Raw genomic sequence first — 23,056 nt, 5'->3', positions numbered from 1 at the left:
GCTGTAATTTTCTCCCAAATTAGCAATTACTGTGAAAAGCAACATTTTATTTCTGCCAAGGAATAAAATTATTGTGTTCTACATCAAATTCTGCAAAAATCTGTTAAAAACTCTGTAAGTTAGGTGACTTTACAATTTCTTTCACTAAATGTATGAAAACAATCAATTATGAAATAAGTAGTAACTGTATATTGCGTCTGAGACTTGATTTTCTGTTTATATACTTACTAAATCCTTAAGTTGTAGTTTTAGGTTCAAAATGTAAACTCAACTTCAACTTCAGGAATGCTTTTCCCATTATATGAGACTGCCTCAAACCTCATTTATGGTTTAGAAATGTCTTTATTATGTTATCAAGGTAATCTCTACGGCACCTAAATTGTTTATACTATTACATCTCAGAATATTTGCTATTAGTTAATTAGAGTATCTGACAATATTAGATATTTAAGATATTTTTTCTATGCCATTCTCTCATTACTAGGTGAAAATGAAATTTTTTTATATGTTTGACTGTGATACATCTTCATTATGCTCTTCTGTTGCTTACAAATAGAAACCTTTATTGTTCTCCAGTTTGCTTATCAGTTAACATATTAAGTTCTAAAAGCATGGACCATTCTCTTCTTTTCTTTTCTTTTGTTTGAGACAGGGTCTCCTTCTGTGGCCCAGGCTGGAGTTCAGTGGCATGATCACAGCTCACTATAACTCCAAAATCCTAGGCTCAAACCATCCTCCCACCTCAGCCTCCTTAGTAGCTGAGACTGCAGGTGCATGCCACTATGCCTAACTAATTAAAAAAATTTTTTTTTTTTTGTAGAGACAGGGTCTTGCTGTATCATCTAGGCTGGTCTTGAATTCCTAGCCTCAAGTGATACTCCAATACTGGCCTGCCAAAGTGCCCTGATTACAGGGGTGAGCCAACCATGGGCAGCCATCTTCAGCCTATTTTAAGTTAGCAATTTTATTAAAATACATTGTAAATATAACTAGCAGTCATTTAACTGTAACAACTATTCAGTGAATTGTAATGTATATTTCATTACTGGTTATTAAGTCATTGCTGAAGGCATTCTCATTGTTTTTCATTTTCTCCTAGAGCTTTCATTCACTGTAGTTCTTGAAACTTTTAGACTTCACTCTCTCACAACTCCTCTTGCTCTCTCTGTACTATTTCATTGATGGTAGTAAAACAGACGACTTGGATTTTAGTCTCCATCTGTCAGTATTCAGAATCTACCATAAAACCTAGCATTAACAATGGTCATATGATCTGATATAATTGATGTGACTTTTAAAAAATGCTGTTTGCTCCAGTAATAAGATTATATGCAGCAAGTAATTTCCTTATTAATAGTTGTATTTTCAAATCAACTTTAGATCCTGATAGCACATGACATTTTCCCTTCAATATGAGTTTGAAAGATGAGGAAGTTGACAAGAGCGAGAAGCCACTGGAATACTTCGTTGCTTGTTAGATTTAGTGCAGTTTACAAAGAGTATGGACTTTGTTTAGGGCAGTGTACAGGAAAAGTCTAATTCAATGTTTTATAAAGCACTTAGAGGTTAAATAGAACTTTTGAAATAGATTTTTTTGGCCAAGTGGTTAGGCTTTCAACAAGTGCTATAGAAGCAAGAATTATATAAGCATCTGCAAAAGCCTCTATATTATGTCTCCCTAGCCCATTTTTTAATAAACAGGACTTGAGTCAGCAGAAAGGGCATTCCAATACTGCAATATGAGAATCTTTTTATAATCTTTTTATTATCTACTTTTGAATAGAATCTATTATTAGTTGTAGAGATTAAATACCCTGTCCTTTGCGTATTCCTTAGTTTGAAAACAGGACAAGATTACAGTGAAAGCAGCAGCTTAGGGTATGAAATTCTAAATCCAAATACATTTCAACTCCAAATAATCTCTGGGTCCAGAAAGGCAGTTGCACTGACTCAGGAAAAAGTTTGTCATGCTCTTCCACCAGACATACTCACACTTCGAGTCATTTATTTAATTCAATTCAATGAATAACTGCTGTGTGCTTTTCCCTCTTTGTAGCTCTGGGGATGTAATAATATTCTGGTTTCAATTCCTGTATTTGTGAAGTTCACAATTTATTCAGGGCTGTAGGTGATTCTACAGATAATTTCTGATAGAATATGAGACTAGCTATAATCATAATATAAGCAAAGTGCTGTGTGAATAGAGTAAGTAGGAGTGAAAGAGCTTTTTCCTTAGGCTGGATATAGGAAAAAAATTAAATTTCTTCAGTTAATGGACAAGTGGAAAGATAGAGAGGACAGAATGAACAAAGGCCATATGCCTTGTTGAGGGAACAGAGAGTAATTTGATGTGGTTAGTGCCTGTGAGTGTTAAGAAATGAGACTAGAAAGATAATTTGTTACTAGATTATGAAGGACCTTGAAAGCTTTGTGGTAATTTGCTCCTAATCATCTGAGCAGTAGGAAATCATGGAATGATGTGAAGAAAGAGTGGTGTTGGGCAGTTACCTAAGAAACTGTTTGTCTGACAGAGACAGATGTCTCTTTCAGTGTTTGTCTGAAGAGAATGTTTGTTGTCCCTTTTCTGGTCCTTTGGCTAGAGAGAATGGCTGGAGCTTTTTTTTTTTTTTTTTTGACTTTGCCTGTTGGTGTTTCTGGGTTGCCCGCTTCTCCAGTAACATCCAGTCCAGGATATATTAAGTAAGAATCATAGTGTTAGTCCGGAGATCCCTATTCTGTATGCTTTCTTCTCTCTGCCTTTCAGAATCTTATGTTTGTTTTGTATGTGATATCCAGGGTGCTTGGCAGTATTTAACCAGAGAGACAGACACAAGTACCTCCATTCATCTTGTCTGGAATTAGAAATCTTAAATGGACTTTAAAAAATGTTATAGAAGTAAAATGTACAACTAGTGTAATACATGGATCTTAAATGCCTATTTTAATAAGTGTATATTTCTCTGTAATAATCAATATAAAGCCTTTTTATTCCCCCACATAATTTCCTCAGGGCCTCTTGCATGTACACCTGCCATTCCTCATAGGAAGCCACTGTTAGGATTTTTATCACCATAGATTGCCTTGCCTTTGCTTGAAGTTACCATAAAGTGAATCACATAGTATGTGTCTGGACAGTTCTACTTAACGTACTTTTGAAATTGAAGATGATTTGTAAAATACCGTGTGTGTGTGTGTTTTATTTTTAAAATGTTGCCATAGAATAATATAAGAATAGTGCTGCAGGAAGGAAGTTAATTTTGTAGTCGATATAGTAGCCGTTTTGGGTTTGGGGGTTGTTTGATGGTTCAGTACAGAAGTAGGTGCATGGAGATGCTGAATTCCCCACAGTTGTCATCGATCTGTTAATAAAGCAAAGCCATATGTATTAGAATGTAACTGCAGTAAGAAAAACTTTGCAGTGTTTCAGAAGGAAGAAGTAGAAGAAGGATATTTATAGGGCTTTGGGATCTGCGCTTAAATGGTTTAAGGTGGGCTTTTTAAGACAGGCAGCTTATGTGGATTAGGCAAATTCTGTGACGGAACAGTTTAGGTTTGTTGGACACTAAGGCAAGAGTCTTAAAGTAAGCTGTTTATCCAGGTGTATGGACTGTTGTCTCTGATAAATTGATCTGTGAGAATTTCTTGAAGCAAACAGTAGGTTATTTTTTTGGTTTATAGTCTTATCTTTGCCAGGCAAAGATTTCCGTTAACAAACTAGTAAGTCATGTTGACACAGATGGTCTCAGTTCTCAGAGATAAGAGGTTGTTGATGAATTTGAGATTTTTAAGGCCACTCCAAGGTAATGGAAATGGGATGAGAATGGAAGAGCTATTATATAAGGGACCAATCAGGGCTGTGTGGAGAACAAAATCAAGAGAGCCTGTTTTCTCGGCCTGATGGGGCTTCCTTCTGTAGACTCTTTTTGTTTACTCTGGCATGTACTCTTAAAAGACTTTTCATAGATATTTCAGATGGAAAAGACTCTAATGTTACCACAGCCAGAATCTTCTGTTTGAGTAAGAACCCTTTTTATAAACGTCAGTATTAAATAATAGTTTTGAGCCTCTTCTTAAACAATTTAGATAGGGAACTTGCTTTCTCGGGAGACAGCCAATTGTAGCTTTAGAATGCTTTATTTGTTGAGAAAATGTTTCATATATGGAGCTGAAAACCGTTCCTTTGAAATGCTTAATAGTGCTTGCTTTCCTCCCTCTGGAATCTCATGGTATAAATACCTTCCAGGTTTCGCATATCAGCTGAACAAATATTTGAGGTGGGCGTTCACACTGGACTCTCTAGGCAATCTATTTCCAGCTCTTTCAGCAGTCATCATGCCACAGATTGGTAGAGTCTCACTATCCTGATTTCTGTTCTCTGCTTTGCCCTCCAGTTTGTCGGTGTCACCATTAATACCTGCAGTGTTCAAGTTGAATATTATTCTCCAGATGCATTCTGAACAGGGAGGAGTGAAAGTATTACCTTTCTTTCTGTGTACCAGACTTATATTACTTAAAGTAACAAATTGAAACAAACAAGCAACAACAACAACAAAAAACATAACTTCTTTTTAGCTTTTCTAATAGCTTCATCATGGTTCACTTGGTTTCAGCATTGCTAGGCATAGTTTATAGTGATTGAGAGTTTCAGAAGATGAGGTGAAATTGTTTCTGTGCATGATGCCAAGAAATATACTGTCCCTGTTTACTAATTAAACAAACAAACAACAGCCATGCAATGGAGGTAGCAGTGAGGCTGTCTTACTGTTTGTTTAACTTAAACCGTAGTATAGGGAAGAACTGCTGAGATTCTTTCATGTTGATTCCCCAAATGATTATAGAATCTCATTTTAGTTGCATAGCTTGCTATTATTAGGGAAGAAAGTGTCTTTCTAAACTCTTTATGAATTCAAGAATGTTGTAGAGGAAGTATCAGGGGACATTAGTATAGCTATAAACTTTAAAGAGATTTGTGACTTGAGCCTAATTAATTATAGATTTCAATATTACAGAAATAGAGGTAAAACAAATAACATATTCCAGCTACTCTATACTTCTAATTTCCTTTTCTGAACCCTTCTAAGTGGGAATTTTTTCTTCAAATTTAATGTACTTTGGGTTGCAGTTGAGTTGGAGAATTTGAAGCTGGTCTTGTTTTTAACATTTTAAAAATATTCATTAGTGATATTGAAAATAACAGCTTTGGGCAGCCTTGCTGTCTTTGGCTATTTGGGTTGCTATAAAGGAATACCGAGACTAGGTGATTTTTAAAGAAAAGAGTTTTATTTGGGTCACCATTCTGCAGGCGGTACAAGAAGCATGGCACCAGCATCTGCTTCTGGTGAGGGCCTCGAGCTGCTTCCACTCATAGCGGAAGTTACGGGAAGCCGGCATGTGTAGCAATCACATGGCGAGTGAGAGGAGGAAGTGCCGGAGTCTCTTAAATCATGGGAACTAATAGCGGAACTCATTCATTACTGGGAGGGTGGCACCAAGTCCTCCATGACCCAAACACCTGCTGTCAAGCCCCACCTCCAACTTCAACATGAGATTTGGAGGGGACAAACAAACATACAAGCCATAGCACTGTATTCATTAGCTCAGTCGCTCAGCAGAAGTTTACAGAGTGTCTGCTGTATGCTGCCTTAAGCAGTCTGGCTTGGCACTGCAAAACAAGTGATGAACAAAATAGATAAAGTTATAACCTCAAAAAGCTTTTATTTTAGCCAGGGGACACACAGTGAAAAAGCAAATATGTGAGGTGGTAGTAAATACTTTGAGAAAAGTAAAGCAGACTGATAGAAGGTTGAGGAGAATGCTTTTTTATAGTGTTCTGAGAAGGCCTTTCTGAAAAGAAGTCATGTAGGCAGAGACCTGAAGGAAATGAGAGAGTGATTTATATAGTATCTGGAAGATGGAACAGCAAGTGCAGAGGCCCCAAAGTGGAAACATTCTTAATGGTTTTTTGGATTATTTTTTGGAATAGCAAGGAAGCCAGTATGATTGTAGTAATGAGAGTGAGGAAGACAGTGGTAGATATGGTGACAGTGACAGGGTGCTGTGCTGTGGGGCAGGGGCAAGAGCATAGGTTGACATGTGTTCTATGTAAGGTCTTGTAAACTCTGTTAGGGACCTTGAATTTTAATCTTAGTGATGTGGAAGCCATTTGAAGGATATCAAGCCAAAGAGAGAGAGAATCCGACATTTTAAAAATCACTTGCTTTTGAGAAAGATAGCTACATAGCTTTATTGGTTATTCTCATTCAGTTTATGGCAACTGCTAAACTAGACTGTAACGCTGCTTCTCCACAGAACACATAAATACCAACTAAAGGAAACTTTCTTCTTCTTTTCTTTTCTCTTTCCTAACCCACCGCCCCTGTGTCTGTCTGTACATCCAATCCTTCCCCTCTTTTTCCTTTTAGCAGCAGATACATGATGCTTGGGATGTAAATAGAATGAGCTTTGTTTCCTCCTGTATTGACCTAACTTTGCTATCAGAGAGTTTTACAATAGGAAGGATCATTACTTCTTACGTTTGAATTTGTAGATAAATTGGGAATCAAAAGGGTTGAGTAATTTGCCCAAAAGCACATAACAAGTTAATCACAAAGCAGTTAGAATCCTTTGTTAATCCTATATTCTTTAAAAAAAAATAGCCCTTATTATTTGGATCACTTATTATATAACTTATTAGGTTTCTCTATGGCATCTTATATTTTATACCTTTATTTTATTAGTGTATTATTATTATTTACATCTTTGTATTTTCATGACCCATTTCTTGAAAGATAATTTAAAATGCCCTGGGGGCATGATTTTTTTTTTTTCTTGGACCTTCTTAACAACAGGAATTAGAGCCATAGTTACCAAAACAGTTATATTAAAGAAAGAGTACAGAGACATTGATTTGATGATGAAAGGAAGCACTGCTGGAATGTTTTCTTAGCTTCTTAGGATGAGTGGAGTTTCACAGTGGTATATTTGTTTAAAATAAAACAGATTTACTTGGAACAAAAACTAATTAAACAAGAAGACTGCTCAAATTTTTGTTATGGAAAACCAATCCAAAATCTATTCATTTTTATGAAACCATTTGTAGAAATCAGAATGACTATAGTATTCCATTAAATTAGATTGATGACCTAACAGTAATGTGTAGTGTATATAAATAAATTTTTTTATAAACTGAGTAAAATATTTTCTTGTATGTAACCAATTTTGGTGGGTAATATGTCAGAGCTACCAGACTTACCTTTAAAATGATTCTTCACAAAGTGCTGATAGCTTGCTCTCATACAAGTTTCTCAGAAGGCTGAATTCGAACATCCTTGAGCATGACTCTGTGTGATAGAGTGGAAGAAACAAGGTCTTTGTGCATCTCTTCGATATTTAGTGGGTTTTTGTGCATCTATCCTGTGTAATACTGCTTCAGCCCAATGATGATGGCAGGTGGGCCATCTTCAGTCCGTCAGAGTTTCTAGGTATGACAGAAATAGCTTTTCTTTTGGTTCTTATCCCCTCCTTCATGCTTTACGACTTACATATTATCAGGTAAAACTCTGCTGCCTTTCTTGCTAGCGTATTTTGAATCTCTGTGCTGTGACGTAACAGAGGCATCCATTTTTCACTACTTGTTTTCTTATATTTTGGAAGTTTGGATTTTAGATTCCAGTTAAGTACTCTTTAAAGATACTCATATTATACATGATTGGATCTCTCAAATTTTAGCTGTGAGTCTAACAAAAATAGTTACCCTTTGTACCTAATTAAACCAGATTGTAATCTAGAGACAGGAGTGTTAATTCCTATTGTCTCAGTACTTCTGATGTAGTAGAATATTGCATAATGTTTCCCTAAATTTTCAGTAAATAATAAATTACTATTATTGCATATATATGGTATATTTTGGTATATATTTGTGTGTTTACTGTGTATTTTCATTTGAGAGCCTAATAGTGTTCTCTGCATTTATGTTGTCAATAAGTCAATTAAGGAAGCAAAGGAAAATAAAGTGTTATTTTTCATGAGCAGCATTCTCTTTTGCAGTGCTTTCCTCAGGAAATGAAAGAAAGATTTTTCATAATCTAACAAGAACATCCAATTAGATATTAAAATATTGGTTTTAAGTAAGCCAATTAAGAAAGTACCCTTCAAACTTTTTTCATGACTTTGCTGTTATCAAACAGATGTCGGAGTCATAATATGAATACTTAAAAAGGGTTTGAAATGTCAATAGAAGAAGCTTCCACTCTGAAATTCTATTTGCAGGAGTGGAGAAAAGATAACAGTATTATCAATTTCGTGTTGCTCATACTGAAATGTGGATTTTAATACAAGATGTTAATATACTAATAAATATTTCATAACTTGAAAATAATTATGCCTTCTGTATGGATGAAACAAACTACATTGAACTCTTGATTGTACAAATATGATCATGAGCATTTTCTAAGCACTCTTCCATTGTACAATGACATTTTAGAAAATTAAAGTACTTCTAGAGAAGCATGTATTTCAGCTATCAACTTTATTCTTTTACTATTTTGTCCTTTTAAATTTGGGAAGTTAAGTTGTAGGGCACATGAAGTTGATTCAGCCATCCAGAGCAACATAAAGAACTGATAATTAGAGAAATGCTACTTCTGATCACTGAGTCATAAGTTATCATTTGTTGCTATAAAAGGAGTATACTTTATGGGTTTTGGGCTCTATATTTTTTTCTGAGTGCTAACTTTTTTTGAGTTACTATGTCTCAAAGCTTTATCACCATTGGTTAGTAGTATACTAAAAGTCTGTGAAACTAACCTAATTTTATGTCAGATAGTATTTTTTGAGATGCAGCCACTTTCATAATGCCTACATAAAGTAATTGAACTGGTAATGTCAATGCATATACAGCTGAAAATGCTTATGCGAAGCTATTCTCAATAAGCGTTAAAATTTACATTTAAGAAATCTGAAATTTGGTTATGTTGGACTTTTGTTTCCTGTCCTGTACTTCTGCAATAAGCATTGTAGTAAAGAGTCCCATCATGTCTTTTCATCGATTGAGTACAGGAGAAGAATGTGTAAGTTTTGGGCCTTATGTTTTTTAAACCTATATTTTTTATATTTTAGCAAGTCATTTTTGACCATCTGTTAGGACAAACACCACCACTAAATACCAGAAATCAAAGCACAAGTCATTTTTCTCTCTTGATATTTTCCCAGGCCTGTAGGGGAAATGATATGTAAGTAGACAACAGCCATGCAGCTTGGTGACAATCAAATATAATGTTGAATGTACTTCTGTGGGAACAGAGATGGAGCAGCAGCTTATTGCCTAGATGACTCTATAGGAGATGTGGAAAGGGAAATGGAAAAGCTTAGATGTTTACATTTAAGTGAGAATTTGACATGTGCATCACTGGGTGTATGAATTTTCTACAGCTGCCACAACAAAATGCCACAAACTGGGTAACTTTAAAACAACACAAATTTGTTCTCTCACAGTTCAGGAGGCTGAAGTACAAAATCAAGAGATTATCAGGGTTGGTTTTTTTGGAGGTTCTGAGGAAGGAAGCCAAGCGTTCCTTGGCTTGTATTAATAGATGCCCCACTCCAGTCTTTGCCTCCATCTTCACATTCCCTTCTTCTGTGCTTCTCTGTGTGTCCTTTTCTGTCTCTTGTAAAGATACTTTCATTGGATTTTGGGCCCACCTAAATCCTTAACTAATTAAATCTGTTTCCAAATAAGGTCACACTCCAAGTTAATTTTTGGAGGCGGACATGATTCAATCTCATTACACGGGGCAGAGTAGCATAAGAAAGTAAAGAAAATACCCAAAGGCCTAGAGGCATGTAAAGTTATTGGTAGATTCAGGGTAGTAAATTTAGAGGAAATGGAATAAATGAAGTGCAATTGGAGGAAATACTGAGAAAGTTGATTGGGAATAGATTGAGAAAAACCTTGTGTGCCACAGAAGATGTTTAGACTCTGCTGTAGGCATTTGGGTACCAGAAGCCTGTAAACCTTTGAGGTGCATGAGCAGATATGTATTTTAGAAAAGTGACACAAGACTGAAAGACTTAAAGGACTAGTTTGAAGACAGAAGTAACATATAATGGCTTCCTAAATGAAAGTGTGGTAGTGATTTAAGAGTGATGATTATTAAGCCTCATCTGTGGTTCAGTGAGCAGTGTTAAGAGAGGGTTGAAATGATTTTGAGAAAGCTTTTGGAAGCAAGTTGATAACATATGCCATAACTAACAATTTTGGTGGGGAAGAAAGATTTTTAAATAAAGAATTGGGTTAAACAGTCAATCAGTGTTTATTTAATAATGCTTTCTGTCTAGCATTAGTCTAGATACTTTGGAGATTATAATCATGGCTTCTATTTCAAGATCTTTATGAGATTCCTGGAGTCATGATACTGATAAAAGTGAAACAGAAAACAATCCAAATCAGTGTGTAAACTTGATGATTCTGACTGATAAATACATCAGAATTTCAGATTAGAAAAAGATCTGTGTGGAGTTAGGTGCTATAAAAAGGGTTTCCTGAGTCTTATGTATAGTAAATTAACAACTTCTGATCTAAATTGACAAAGTAGTACTTAATTTAGATTTGATAAATTATATTTGAATTGGTTCAAAAGAAGATAGAACTCCAACTAACAGTTATCATTACGACTGGAAGGCAGATGTAAAAATGGTGTTTTTATACAGGAAAGAGCCTGACTAGAAGAGAGAGGATAGCCAAATGTTAGATTGTATTATGTTTGGGAAGGTATCCTGCATCCAACATAACCTGTCTTGGAAGATCGGGTAGGTAAATTTGTATTCACTGCACAGCTAATTAGTTACTATTGGAAAAAAGTTTTTTGTTAGTAATGTTAGCTCAACAGTAATATGTAGTTCTTGTACTTTTTAGAAAATAAAAGACTGGAGGAGTGCCAATTTGAAAGCTTTTATCCCAATCCAAGTATGAGATGAGTCCTGCTAGAGAAATTAGATTTTGTATATTTTGACTATTTCACATATTTCCTCGCTCTTCTTTGGCTGATTGAACTAGCTCTGGTTAATCCATATTCTTACATGTATTTTATGCCTTCTTCATTTTTTCCCCCTGACTTCCTCATTATTCCCAGCCAGAATTGAGCTCCAGACGAAACTCCCATTGAGACATTTATATACTCCATATCTAAGAGCATGGGGAAAGCCTGAATGATGTGAAAATGTGGACGATGATGATGATGATGATGATAAATACCTCTAAAGTGTTAGGAGCTTTGTGTGTTGTCTCCTTCAGTCCTTATATGAAATTGCCACTATTATCTCCCAATTAGGTAAGGAAAATATGGCTTAGAGAGGTTAGGTAGCTTAATTTAAATAGGGTTCCACTGGAACTAGACCTATCTAACTGCATAGTCCAGATTCCTAATCACTTTAATATAGCAGACTGGCTCACCTACATCTTTTCCTTGTTGCAATCCATTAAATTATGGCATTCAGATTCAGCTTCCTAAAACGACATTTTTCCAGTTATCACATCTCCTTTCTGTTCAAAAGTCTTCCGTGCCTTCCTTATACTTAACAAAATTCGTTATTTCTCTCCTATTCCAGGGTCCCTCCAAATGTACTGACAGCCTCTTCCCTCCTGGTGGACTTCCTACAGTCTATACTGTTTTTTACCTTAGTGCTTTCCTCCCTGCCCTTTTCAAAGTCCTGCCTCCTTTTTCTTCTGTTTACTGAAATCTTACTTTAGGTTTTATCTGGAGGCTAGAATCATCCTGTGATGATCTCTCCCAAGAAACTTTGTCTGTTTCTCCACCCTTCCTCTTCATTGAATAATGCTTTATTTGCTACCACTTATGCTACCTAATTTTTTGCTTGGCTTGTAGTTTAGATAATATACAGTTATTTAAGCTGGAGTGTAAACTTAAACTTTGTGAAGTCAGAAATAATTATTTCCTCATTTTTGTGTTTTCTTAGTATAGGGCCTCGTGCTGTTTCAGCCTAGATAAAATGAAGAGTGGGGGTGGAAATGAGTTCGGACCCAATAGATAAAATGAAGAGTGGGGGTGGAAATGAGTTCGGACCCAACAAGGGCCTTCATTCTACAATGAGTAATCAATCTGCGGCTTAAAATCAGCAGATTCATTGAATGGTCCAGAAATTCCTATGGCAGGAAAATATATAGCTGACATGAAAAAGGAAATAGTTGTTTACCTCTCCACTGTCATTTTTCCAGTTATGTTCCAGAGGTTGGCTGAGCAAACCCCCAGGCTACTTATTAAAATGCAGATTCCAGAAAACGGGATCCAGAAATACACCTTTGTAGCAAGATTCCCAGGTTATTTGAGTGAAATTTCTACAGAATCCTTATATATAGGCATAAAAATGCACAAATCATAAATGTGCAGCTTGGTAATTTGCATGAAGTGAATCTATATATATATATAAACTAGCACCAAAGCAAGAAATGGAATTTTGTCTGCATTCCAGAATTTCTCTTTCCTTTGCAGTTAACATATCTTCCACCCAAGTCACCCCTCAAGGGTCTCCTGACTTTTACGTATAGTAAAGTAAGAACTTCTGATCTAAATTCAGGCTTCTCTCTGATAATGTAGAGATTAAAACAGTAGTCCCCAAACTACTACCTCCATTTTCTTCACTTTCCCTTGTTCTTGTCCTCCCCTCTCACTACCAGCATTTTCCTTGGCAATGAAAAGTAATGAAACATTTCTCCTGAAAAATTCCTATAAGATTTTCCTCGATGTTGACCTACTTAAGCTGAGGCAATATCTTAAGGGTTCTCTCCCTTCTTTTGTAGGATTCCTAGAATTTCTTCATTAGGCATAGAAGATTCTGCTCTTTTTTTCAAATATTATTTAGAAGACTGAAAGGATGAACATAATTTCAAAGGATCTATGCCATTGATAATTTAGTTTACTTTTTCTAAACCAAAAGCTTATCTCGGAAAAGAGGTTAGTTACTAGGTTTTAGAGAAACAAGAAGGTATGTGTGTGTGTGTGTATTTGTTGTATGTATATATATTTGTATAAATCGCATTAATGCATTAAGCATTAAGATTCTTAACTTTGGAATTTGTGATAGTTCAGCATCATACTTAGAGAATTTACCATTGCACTGTGTAGACATGGTTTACTAAGCATATTAAAGATATAACCTGTTTTGTCTGATCTGCTCAAGAAAATAACTTTTCGTGAACAATAGTATCTTATTTATATCCATAAAGATAATGCTAATTGCAAATATATTTTACCTGTATATTTAAGCTTTCCATTTGAGAATTTTAGTTGACAATTAGAGTTATTCTACAATTTCAGAGTATATTTTAAAATATATAGCTTCCTCCTCCCTGCCATCCCCAGTTTGATTGTCAGGTTTTTACTATAGTTTTAGGAACTGAAAGGAAATAATAAACAAGACACTAACTTTATGAACTTGATAAGTATTATTTTTGTGATTTGTTCAGACCTTGATTTTTAATGTTTTCCTTCCAAGAAGAAAAAATATTAAGTTGCTGTGCACAGTTTCTTCACATAATTTTTATTTTCTAGGATTGAATATATCTTATTAATAGTATTTTTAGAAAATACAGTCTTACTTTACAAATATTGAAAAATATTTCAAATAATAGCTTATTTGAAAAATAAGATTAGAGGCTCTTAAGGGACTTTTAAAGGTTATGTAATTCATTCCTCATCTTCAGACATAATCCTTGTTTTAATGCTTTTGTTCAGAGTACTCATGCTGTTGATTCTTTTAGCAAACTATCTTTGTATTATCGTTTTTCTCTTTAACTTCTGTCACTACCTGTTCATTCCACTTAACCTGCTCTTTTCAGAACCATTTGAAACCTCATAAAAACATGTAACAGTTCCAAAACCAAGATCTTCAACTTGAAATTCACATCATTGAGTTTAACTTCAGTTTCTCACCTTCTCTTATTCCTGCTTATTTTGATCTTTATTCCTTAGCCGTTTTCTTAGATCTCTTTTATGTTCCCATTTCCATCACGCCTTTTAAAAGGATTTACGTGGTCTCCAAAGGACACTAAGATTTCCTGCTCCAGAATCTCAATCCTCTTTCTTTTCAACCGTATCTTCCTTGCCAATCCCCAATCCTTTTAAGCTTTACTGTCTGCTTTGTTGCTACTTGTAAAATACTGTAGAAAGTCAGAAATAACGTTTTGATTTAATACATTCCACAGTATTTGTTCCTAAAGTTTCTCAACTGCACACCTTTATTCTCGTCTTCACAGGTCACAGTAAAGATCACTTTAGATGACCTTGTTTCCTGTGTGAACTGCTAGAAGAGTTATCTGTGTCCATTAAGTTTCTTCATTTCTGGTTCACTCCACAGCACAGTTCAGTCTGGCTCCTTTATTTGTAGCTCCATTGATAATTACACTCTCTAAGGTCACCAGGTATTTCCATGTCATTAAATCAGATGGATGTCCACAGCATTTATAAGTAATTCTTATTTTTCTAGTATATTGCAAACTTGATGGCAACAGTAAATATTTTTGCTTTTCTTTAAAGAACATGTTGATCCCAAATAATCCACAAATGCTTTTTTGTAAAAGTCGTAGAAGATTCAAAGAATACGCAACTATATAAAAGAAAACATAAAAGCCTCCCTTTCGTTGTTCTCTTCCCAATTTATCATACTCATTCCAAAGGTAACACTGGTTTACAGTTTAATGTGGTCTCTTCTCATTTCTTTTCTATGCTTTTCCACACATATTTACACTTGCAAGTATATATAATACATGTGTTTAATTTACATGCGTGTAAGCATTTCCAGTTAAAATTAACATTTTTAAAAGTAAAATCTAAGCATACTGTTGCTATTATTGTTCAAAAGAATGCTGACAATAAACATAAGGCATTAGTGGCATCGATTAAAAGATTTTAAGAAAACTAGCATAATTTTGTCAGTTGTAATAGATGTATTAGTTTGTTAGAGCTGCCGTAACAAGTACCACTGACTGGATGGTTCCAACAACAGAAAATGTATTTGCTCAAGATTATGAAGCCTACAGGACCCACGAGTCAACAGGGCGAGTTTGTTCTGTGGTCTTTCTTCTTGGATTGTAGATGGCTGCCTTCTCCTCCCTGCTTCTTCCCATGGTCTTTACTCACTGCACGTCTGTGTCTTGATATCTTTTTACCAGTCATATCGGATTAGGGCCCATCCTAGTGACCTCATTTAATGACCTCTTTAAAGACTCTACCTTTTTAAAGACTCTCTCACCAAATAGTCATATCCTGAGGTACTGGGGGTTTAGGACTTAAGAATTTTTGGGAGGGACTCAATCAGCCTCTAACAGAGCATTAATATTCAGTTGACACTTGTTCAACATATTTCTCATGAAAATAATTGGTCACTTATTCACACCCTTGGTCTCGTTTGAAAAGTACTTAAGCAAATACCAGTTGCATGTTAATGGCTTACTGATTTAAGTTTTATTTTAGTGAAAGTGCACCTTGAAGGATATTACCTCTTCATTGAAGCTACAGACGTCTTACACAATTAAGAACAACTTTCAGTAACGTCTACTTCATGTACTCAGCATGAGATACGTTATTGGTGGTACAGAGCATTTTGAAGACAGCCTGTATAAATTGCATTGTACAACTTAAAATGCTCTATTATTGGAATATGAGGATAGAATTGTGTAGTTCTTTACCTCAAACACACTTATAAAGGATTTGAATGATTAATCCATAAAGTAAATTTGTGTAAATAACAAGTGTACCAGTATATTTGTTGTTTTTAAATTTTGATTTTTGAACCCCAATTTTATTGAAGTTATTATGCCATCATCTAAAGATAGAGGGTTGTAAAAAATGACATCTCATCGCTATTTCCAGCCAGAAAGTGTTTTAATTATCAGAAATTTCTACATTACAATACAGGCACTACATTTTATATAGTAGTTATATTTGGTAGTTTGTAACTGCTGGAAGTGGTTATTAAAGAGAAACTTTAGAGGTAATACTAACATGGTTCTGAAATAATTGTACTAATGAAGAATTGTGAGCTATCTTAAAACATCTGGTATTAATCCAGATGTTTCAGTACTACATAATTTCCAAGGTTATACTTTTTTCTTAGTAGGAATGCTAAATATATAATTTCTTGTCCTCTCTCTGCTAGTTTAAGGTTTCTTTCAGTTTGTTCAGTTTGATAAAGAATCAGTAAACTTAATTGAGAAGATGAATGTTCAAAAGAAAGATGTATATTAAACCCAGAGAATGTCTAAAGTGAGAGCTATATAACCAATTCTAGTAGATACTGGTTTTCTATTTTCAGATACTCAGAACTGAATTTTGCATTTTATTGTTAATAGCTCTCTTGGTAGGATTTCTTCCTCTTTGTACCTCTTTATAATTTTAAACTGGATTATTTTGGAAACTATGATACAACAATAAGAGCATGGAATTGCACATTATACAACTCTGCATTTGAATGCAGGTGCCCCTTGACACTTCTTGATTAAGCAAGTTACTTAACCTTTTCTGTAAAATGGAAGAACCTGTACACCTCAAGGTTTCTTTTTTTTCTGTTTTGATTATTAAATTAAATAATCTTTATACAGTCCACCCTAATCCAGGACAATCCCTGAGTGCTTGAAATCTCAGATAGTAGCAAACTCTATATATATTGTGTTTTTTCCTAAACATGCATACCAGGATGAAGTTTAATTTATAAATTAGGGACAGTAAGAGATGAACAGCAATAATTAATAGTAAAATAGAACAATTATAACAATATTCTGTAATAAATTATGTTATGTGGATGTGGTCTGTGGTCTGTCTCTCCTTTAAAATACCTAATTGTACTATACCCATTCTTCTTCTTCCTGTGATCTGTCAACCTGATAACTGAGTGGCCCACTAAGTGACTAATGGGAGGGTAGCATGTACAGTGTGGATATGCTGTACAAAGGCACGATTCACACCCCAGGGAGGACACAACAGGATGGTGTGAGATTTCATCACACTACTGAGAACAGCCTGCAACTTAAAGCATATGAATTGTTTGCTTCTGGAATTTTCCACAGAATATTTTCGGACTGTAGTTGACAGCAGGTAGCTGATACCACAGAAAGTAAAACCAAAGATAAGGAGGGACTACTGTACATTTCCTGATGTAAAAAATAAAAAATTATTTCACATTTTTCTAGCAGTAGTCTGTTTTAGAAAAAAAAAAAATGCTTCCAGATTATAAATGTAAAACCCATGGGCATACTTTTCTGTGGATATGATGAAACAATTCTCATTTGGTTCTCCTAACGTTTTCCAAATAATATTTCCATGAAAACGTATCTCTTTTTAGTATTGAGGTATGATTTATATACAAAAAAAAAGCAAAGATCTTAAATATGCAATGTAAAATGAGTGTTGACTGTGCTTAAATATTCTAATGGAAGGGGTGGGCGTGGTGGCACACGCCTGTATCCCAGCACTTTTGGAGGCCAAGGCAGGCAGTTCACTTGAGGTCAGGAGTTCAAGACCAGCCTGGCCAATATGGTGAAACCCCGTCTCTACTAAAAATACAAAAATTAGCTTGATGTGATGGTACACATCTGTAGTCCCAGTTACTCGGGAGGCTAAGGCGGGAGAATCACTTGAGCCCAGGAGGTAGAGGTTGCAGCAAGCCAAGATTGTGCTACTACACTCCAACCTGGGTGACAGAGCGAGACTCTGTCTCCAGAAGAAAAAAACAAAAATTCTAATTGAAGTTTTGTGAATGTTCTTGTTTTCATTAATACGTATTTCTCATTAAGGACGAATCTGAGGGATTTCATATAAATTAACCAGCTTAAAAAAAGACCAGTTTAAGGAAAAGTTGTTCTTCATTTTTAAATTAAGCATATTTACAGTGTCACACACTCTTATAAGTAAGTATGATTTTGATATTTGCAAGTCAATGTAACCTTTTTGAAATCTATAAAGAAAAAGTTGTCAAAAATAGAAGTATATTTGATACAACCAATTTATGGGTAAAAAATTGAATAAGTGTGTATAAGTGCTGTGTTGTAATACACTGATAGACTTGTGATACATTAATTACTAATGATGAAATAGACTTTGAAATCTCTGGAGAAATATTTTAATTATATACTAATAGTATATACTAAGTATCAAATATCAATATTTATTTGTTAAGAAACTTCACTGGCAAAAAACTCCTTACCAAAAATGAAAATAATTATTTAATGAGCTCAGTGTAAATATGAAATGAGTAACTCTGGTTTTATTAATTTTGAAGAACATTTACTACATAATTATTTAAATCATCACTCTTTTTCTCTACTGTTTATGCGATTTTTTGAGTTTAACTGTTCTTCATACCCTTTTGAAGACTTTAATAATAGCTTCATTTGAGAAATCAAAAAAATAGAGAATTATAATTAGATGCTCTGAATTTTAAAAATCCCTGAATATTTTACTGTAAGGTTTAAATGTATTGTATTATTTAATTGTTTTAAAATATATTGAAGGATGTATTTGAAGCCTGTTCTCCTTTATTGTCTTCTGTAAATAATATCATTTTCCCTGCAATAGACAGAATTCTGGATTTACGGCTTGAAAACAACACTATGACATTATAAATCCATATATGTTTAAAATACAGGTCAAATGTTATAGATAGTAAGTATTGGAATAGTTTAATAGCAATAAATATTATCCTGAGGCAAAATTTTAGGAAAAAATCTTCATTAAAGGAGGTGGAATTTGAATTAGCCTTAAAATCAATGTGAATTTTGGTCTGTCAATAAGAGGAAACATCATTTTTTGAGATGAATCAGGAAAAGAGATGGAACAGCCTTAAGAACCTGTATAGAGGTCAAAATGGGGATAGGAGTGTTTGAGAATAATGAAGAGACTGCTTTTACTGAAATATGTGATTTTGTTTATAGAGATGTGAAGAAAATTGTACATAATCTGGTATCCCAATCATGTCTGCCTCCAAACTCCTTCCCAGTAAGACCAGAGAAACAATTTTGCTTTCCATCCTCTATTAATTTCCTTGTCACATTGTACCTGTTTGAAATCCTGTCTCAATATTCCTTACTTACCTCAGTATAATCTACATTAAAATATTCTGTTTATAGTTAACCATATCTGGAGTCTTTCCATGTCAGCCTACTGTAATTTCAACTTTTGTGTTTCTCTAGCACTCATTTGGACATATAGTTAAATTGACCACCAAAATTCTATTCTTCATTTTGTACCATACAACTTAATTGCCAATTTTATTAATTTGTGATCTGCTGAGTCCTATAGCAGCTCTCAAGAAGAGAAACACTTTTATCCCCAGTTACGAAGGAGGTTAACTCAAGCACAGATTTACATCTTACTCTACTAAATCTTGAGTGTTAAACAAAATACTTAAAAGAGAATGAAGATTCTATTTTGCCTTGCATGATTAGACATTTTTAAGTATATATACTATATTTCCTTTTGAGCCAAGACACTATGTTTTATATTTACTTGCATTTTGTATTTTATGAAACAATATCTAAATACTGAATATTTATTTATTGATTGATTCAAAGATGTTTGGCATAGATTGCCAAGGGATTTGAATTACCTCTAATCAATTTTAAGTTTTCAAATGTTTGTGAGTAATAGATTGATGAAAGTAGTGATTTTGGAAAATTTAACTAGAAGTGAGGAATTGGAAAGTAAAGATGAGTGATAATCCAAGCATGATACGTTAAACATTCAGACAGAATCATTTGGGTCAAAGTAATAGAAAAGTGGCAGTAGAAAATAGGAAATGCCCATTAGCTTTGTGATTGATTGTAGGGCAGAGATGTCAGAGTTGAAGCTTAGGTCATTAGAAGAATGGTTGTAATACTGATAGGTTCTTGGCGTGCTGGGAAGATAAATTTGTTTGTGTGGAGAATATTGACATTTATTTGTACGGTTTTGATTTTAGAGTGTTAGGACATTCAAGTGGGATATCAAGTCAGAAACCGGTACTTACTTCATAAATTGTGAAAATATAGACCTGTCTGGGATGGAGTCTTTCATGTAAAAGAGCTGTTGAATTTAAGGATACACATCTTCCAAAGGAGAGAAATATAAAAAGAGAATAGAACTTCATGGACAAATAATGTATCTCTCTTGTAATTAAAGTACAATTTACCATTTTGGTGACCTCTTTAATTTTCATAAACTTAAATATATAACTTATGTTGATTTTATTTGAAATTCATATATCCTCAATTGAACTTAAATATTAAATGGTCTATATTTATATTACAAATACTCAAATATGTGTTTACTGTGAATTTGGACGTTAAAATAACTAAATCTTTACATCCTATCAGTTATAATGTTGTTGCTTTTTGTATAAAAACACACAGTAAACAAATCTTGTCATTCTTCCTTCAAATATATACATATATATATATGTATGTATTTTTTCTTTTAAAATATATCCAGGATCAGATCACTTCTTACCACCTGCTGCAGGATCAGATCACTTCTTACTACCTGCTGTCGAACTGCCTTACGTCATCAGCATCTTTGGTCTGGATTACTGTAGTAAACGTTCCCTAGTCTCCATGCTTCTATTCTTGCTTCATTATAGTCTGTTCTTGACATAGTTCATGTCACTCTTCTCACAGTCTTCCTTTTATGACTCACCATATAATTCAGCATAACATCTAAGTCTTCACCAGCACATTAACCCTCTTACTGTTCCTTGAACATATGTCTATCTTAAGGCCTTCGTGCTGACCATTATTCCATCTTTCTTGTATGTGCTTCCCCCAGAATCCATATGACGAACTGCCTTCCCTTGTTCACAACTGTGTTCAGATGCCAAAGACAGTCTCTGTGGTGTTTATCCTGACTCTCTTCCCATTTAAATTGCAACCTGCTCCCCATTGTCAATACTTCTGACTCCCTTACTTTTTTCTGGTTTTCCTTTTCTTACAGCACTTTGCACTTACAGTGTACAGTTCGTTTTATATTGTACACATACATATTTTTAGAATCACTGTTTTTTGTCTGTCATCTCCCAAACACATACACACACAGCCCCATGAGGCCGGAGATAATTGCTTTGTTCACTATTTTATCTCACATGCCTAGGAATGTAACCTGTCATGTATTAGACACTCAATACATATTTGTAGAATAAATAAACATGATAACATACAACCACAATAGCTAACACTGAAAGCTTACATCACACTTTTCTAAAAACTTTAACTTACTATAACGACCTTAATGAAGTACAGATCCTTTTATCCCCATTTCACATGCCAGGAAACTGCACCATATGTTGGCTAAATAAAATGCTCAATTGCACACAGAATTCAAGCCTAGAAGTCTCGCATGGAACCAGAGATCCAAACCATTAGAGTATGGGATTTCTGTTAAACGTGATTATTGTGTTTAGTGCTATAAAGTTTTGTGTGTGTTTGTTTCTGTACAGACAAGCTCTTACTCTGTTGCCCAAGCTGGAATGCAATGGCATGATCATCGCTCACTGTAACATCAAACTCCTGGGCTCAAGTGATCCTCCTGCTTCAGCATCCTGAGTAGCTGGGACTAGAGGCACTTGCCACCACACTCAGCTAATTATTTTTTGTAGAGATAGTGTCTCACAGTGTTGCCCAGGCTGAGTGCTATAAAGTATTTGTAGCAGAAGCAGAAGTGATATATCATTGTTAAATATGGTATATATATACACAGAACATTTCTTATATACCTTGATTCACACTGATAGTTTACTGATTAAATATAAAAATGAATTTTGTTCATCTGTAGCCTTCAAATAGCAAGCTTAAAGAAATATAAAATTACCTCTAAATTTAAGTCTCATTAGGCAGCCTCAACAAGTAACACTCATTATTAAACTCAGTCTGAAGGCCTGCAAAGCCATGGTACTGTCAACCATGTTATATAGGCCTAATATCTGAATCCTTAGGGCCATTTTTATTTCTTAGACACGTTTCATTTATCATACTGTTGTACTGTATTTCATATCAGATGTCAAGATAAAGTCTCTGATGTCAAAGATTTAGAAGCAGTGACTTTCTAGATTTGCTCATCACAATGCAGTGGTCCTGGACATACAGAGCAAATGGATGACATTAGAGTTCCAAAGCTGCTGGCATTAGGTGAGCTTTAGGGGAAATGTCATTCTTGAGACCATATAAGAGAAGTTTCAAGAATGTAAAGTAAAGCTATCTGAAGTACTGGACATAGTAGTTTAGGATGATATAATGGCACTGAGAGAGAGATTTTGATTATATTGCAATTGAGGCAGTGACCACAAATAAATACAAATCCAGATAATGATCAAAGGGCAATATAACAGACATGTGAAAAGGTTCGTTATTAAAGAGTAATTCCCTGGCCACCCAGGGTTCTTGTCATCCATGTTCATGTGCTTATAGAATTGTCAAAGCATTTTCATGTGAATACTGAGAGTATTATGGACATTCATATTCATAGGTACATCAAAGGAAAATGTAAGAGACAGACTGCTTTAAAGAAGACAATGATTCTTATTTTTTGTTTAAACACATTTTATAGACTTTGCTTGCTAATAACATCTTTTTTTATCTCCTAATCACCCCTAAGTAAGAAAAAATGTTTTGTACTTAGAAAATGAATTACACAGTGGTTACATAGCTTTCCTGGGGGAAATCATTCAATTTATTGGCAAATCTAGATTAGGGCACAGAGAACCTGTTCCTAATTCATTTCTTAGACAATCACAGTACAAAATATTTGGTGATATGAAACGAGTAACTTCATCCTTAATGCAGAATTATGAAAATTTTAAGTTATTTAAGTTTTTTTTGGTTTTGTATTTTGTATTTACATTTATAATAATGATATGAGAATATTAATGTTCCTTGATATAGTTGCTTTTTTCCCCCCCAGGATAAAAAGTAAAATACACACACACACATACACAGAGATTATATTATACTTTTCATGTATACCCAATGTGACAGCTACAAAAGCAATTCTAGCATAGATATACATATTTTCTGTATCTTACA

General features: G+C 34.4%; 1 protein-coding gene across 9 annotated transcripts in view; it reads left to right on the top strand.

Annotated features, from left to right (window-relative positions):
* The window catches only part of TUSC3 (tumor suppressor candidate 3), a 231,473-nt gene that overhangs the window by 156,304 nt on the left and 52,113 nt on the right, over window positions 1-23,056 (top strand). Inside the window, exon 7 of one of the 9 annotated variants that reach the window (XM_050802179.1) lies at window positions 821-13,200. The exons of the other annotated variants lie outside the window; for them this stretch is intronic. Coding sequence (XP_050658136.1) covers window positions 821-865 — 45 coding nt within the window. The 3' untranslated portion in view covers window positions 866-13,200. Of the gene's footprint in view, window positions 1-820; window positions 13,201-23,056 lie in introns of those variants that run through there. 9 annotated transcript variants of the gene reach the window in all.

The sequence above is a fragment of the Macaca thibetana genome, chromosome 8 (genome assembly GCF_024542745.1).
Source record: "Macaca thibetana thibetana isolate TM-01 chromosome 8, ASM2454274v1, whole genome shotgun sequence".
Taxonomy (NCBI): Eukaryota; Metazoa; Chordata; class Mammalia; order Primates; family Cercopithecidae; genus Macaca; species Macaca thibetana.
Note: the sequence above shows the minus strand (reverse complement) of the source record. Positions and strands in the feature narration are given on the sequence as shown.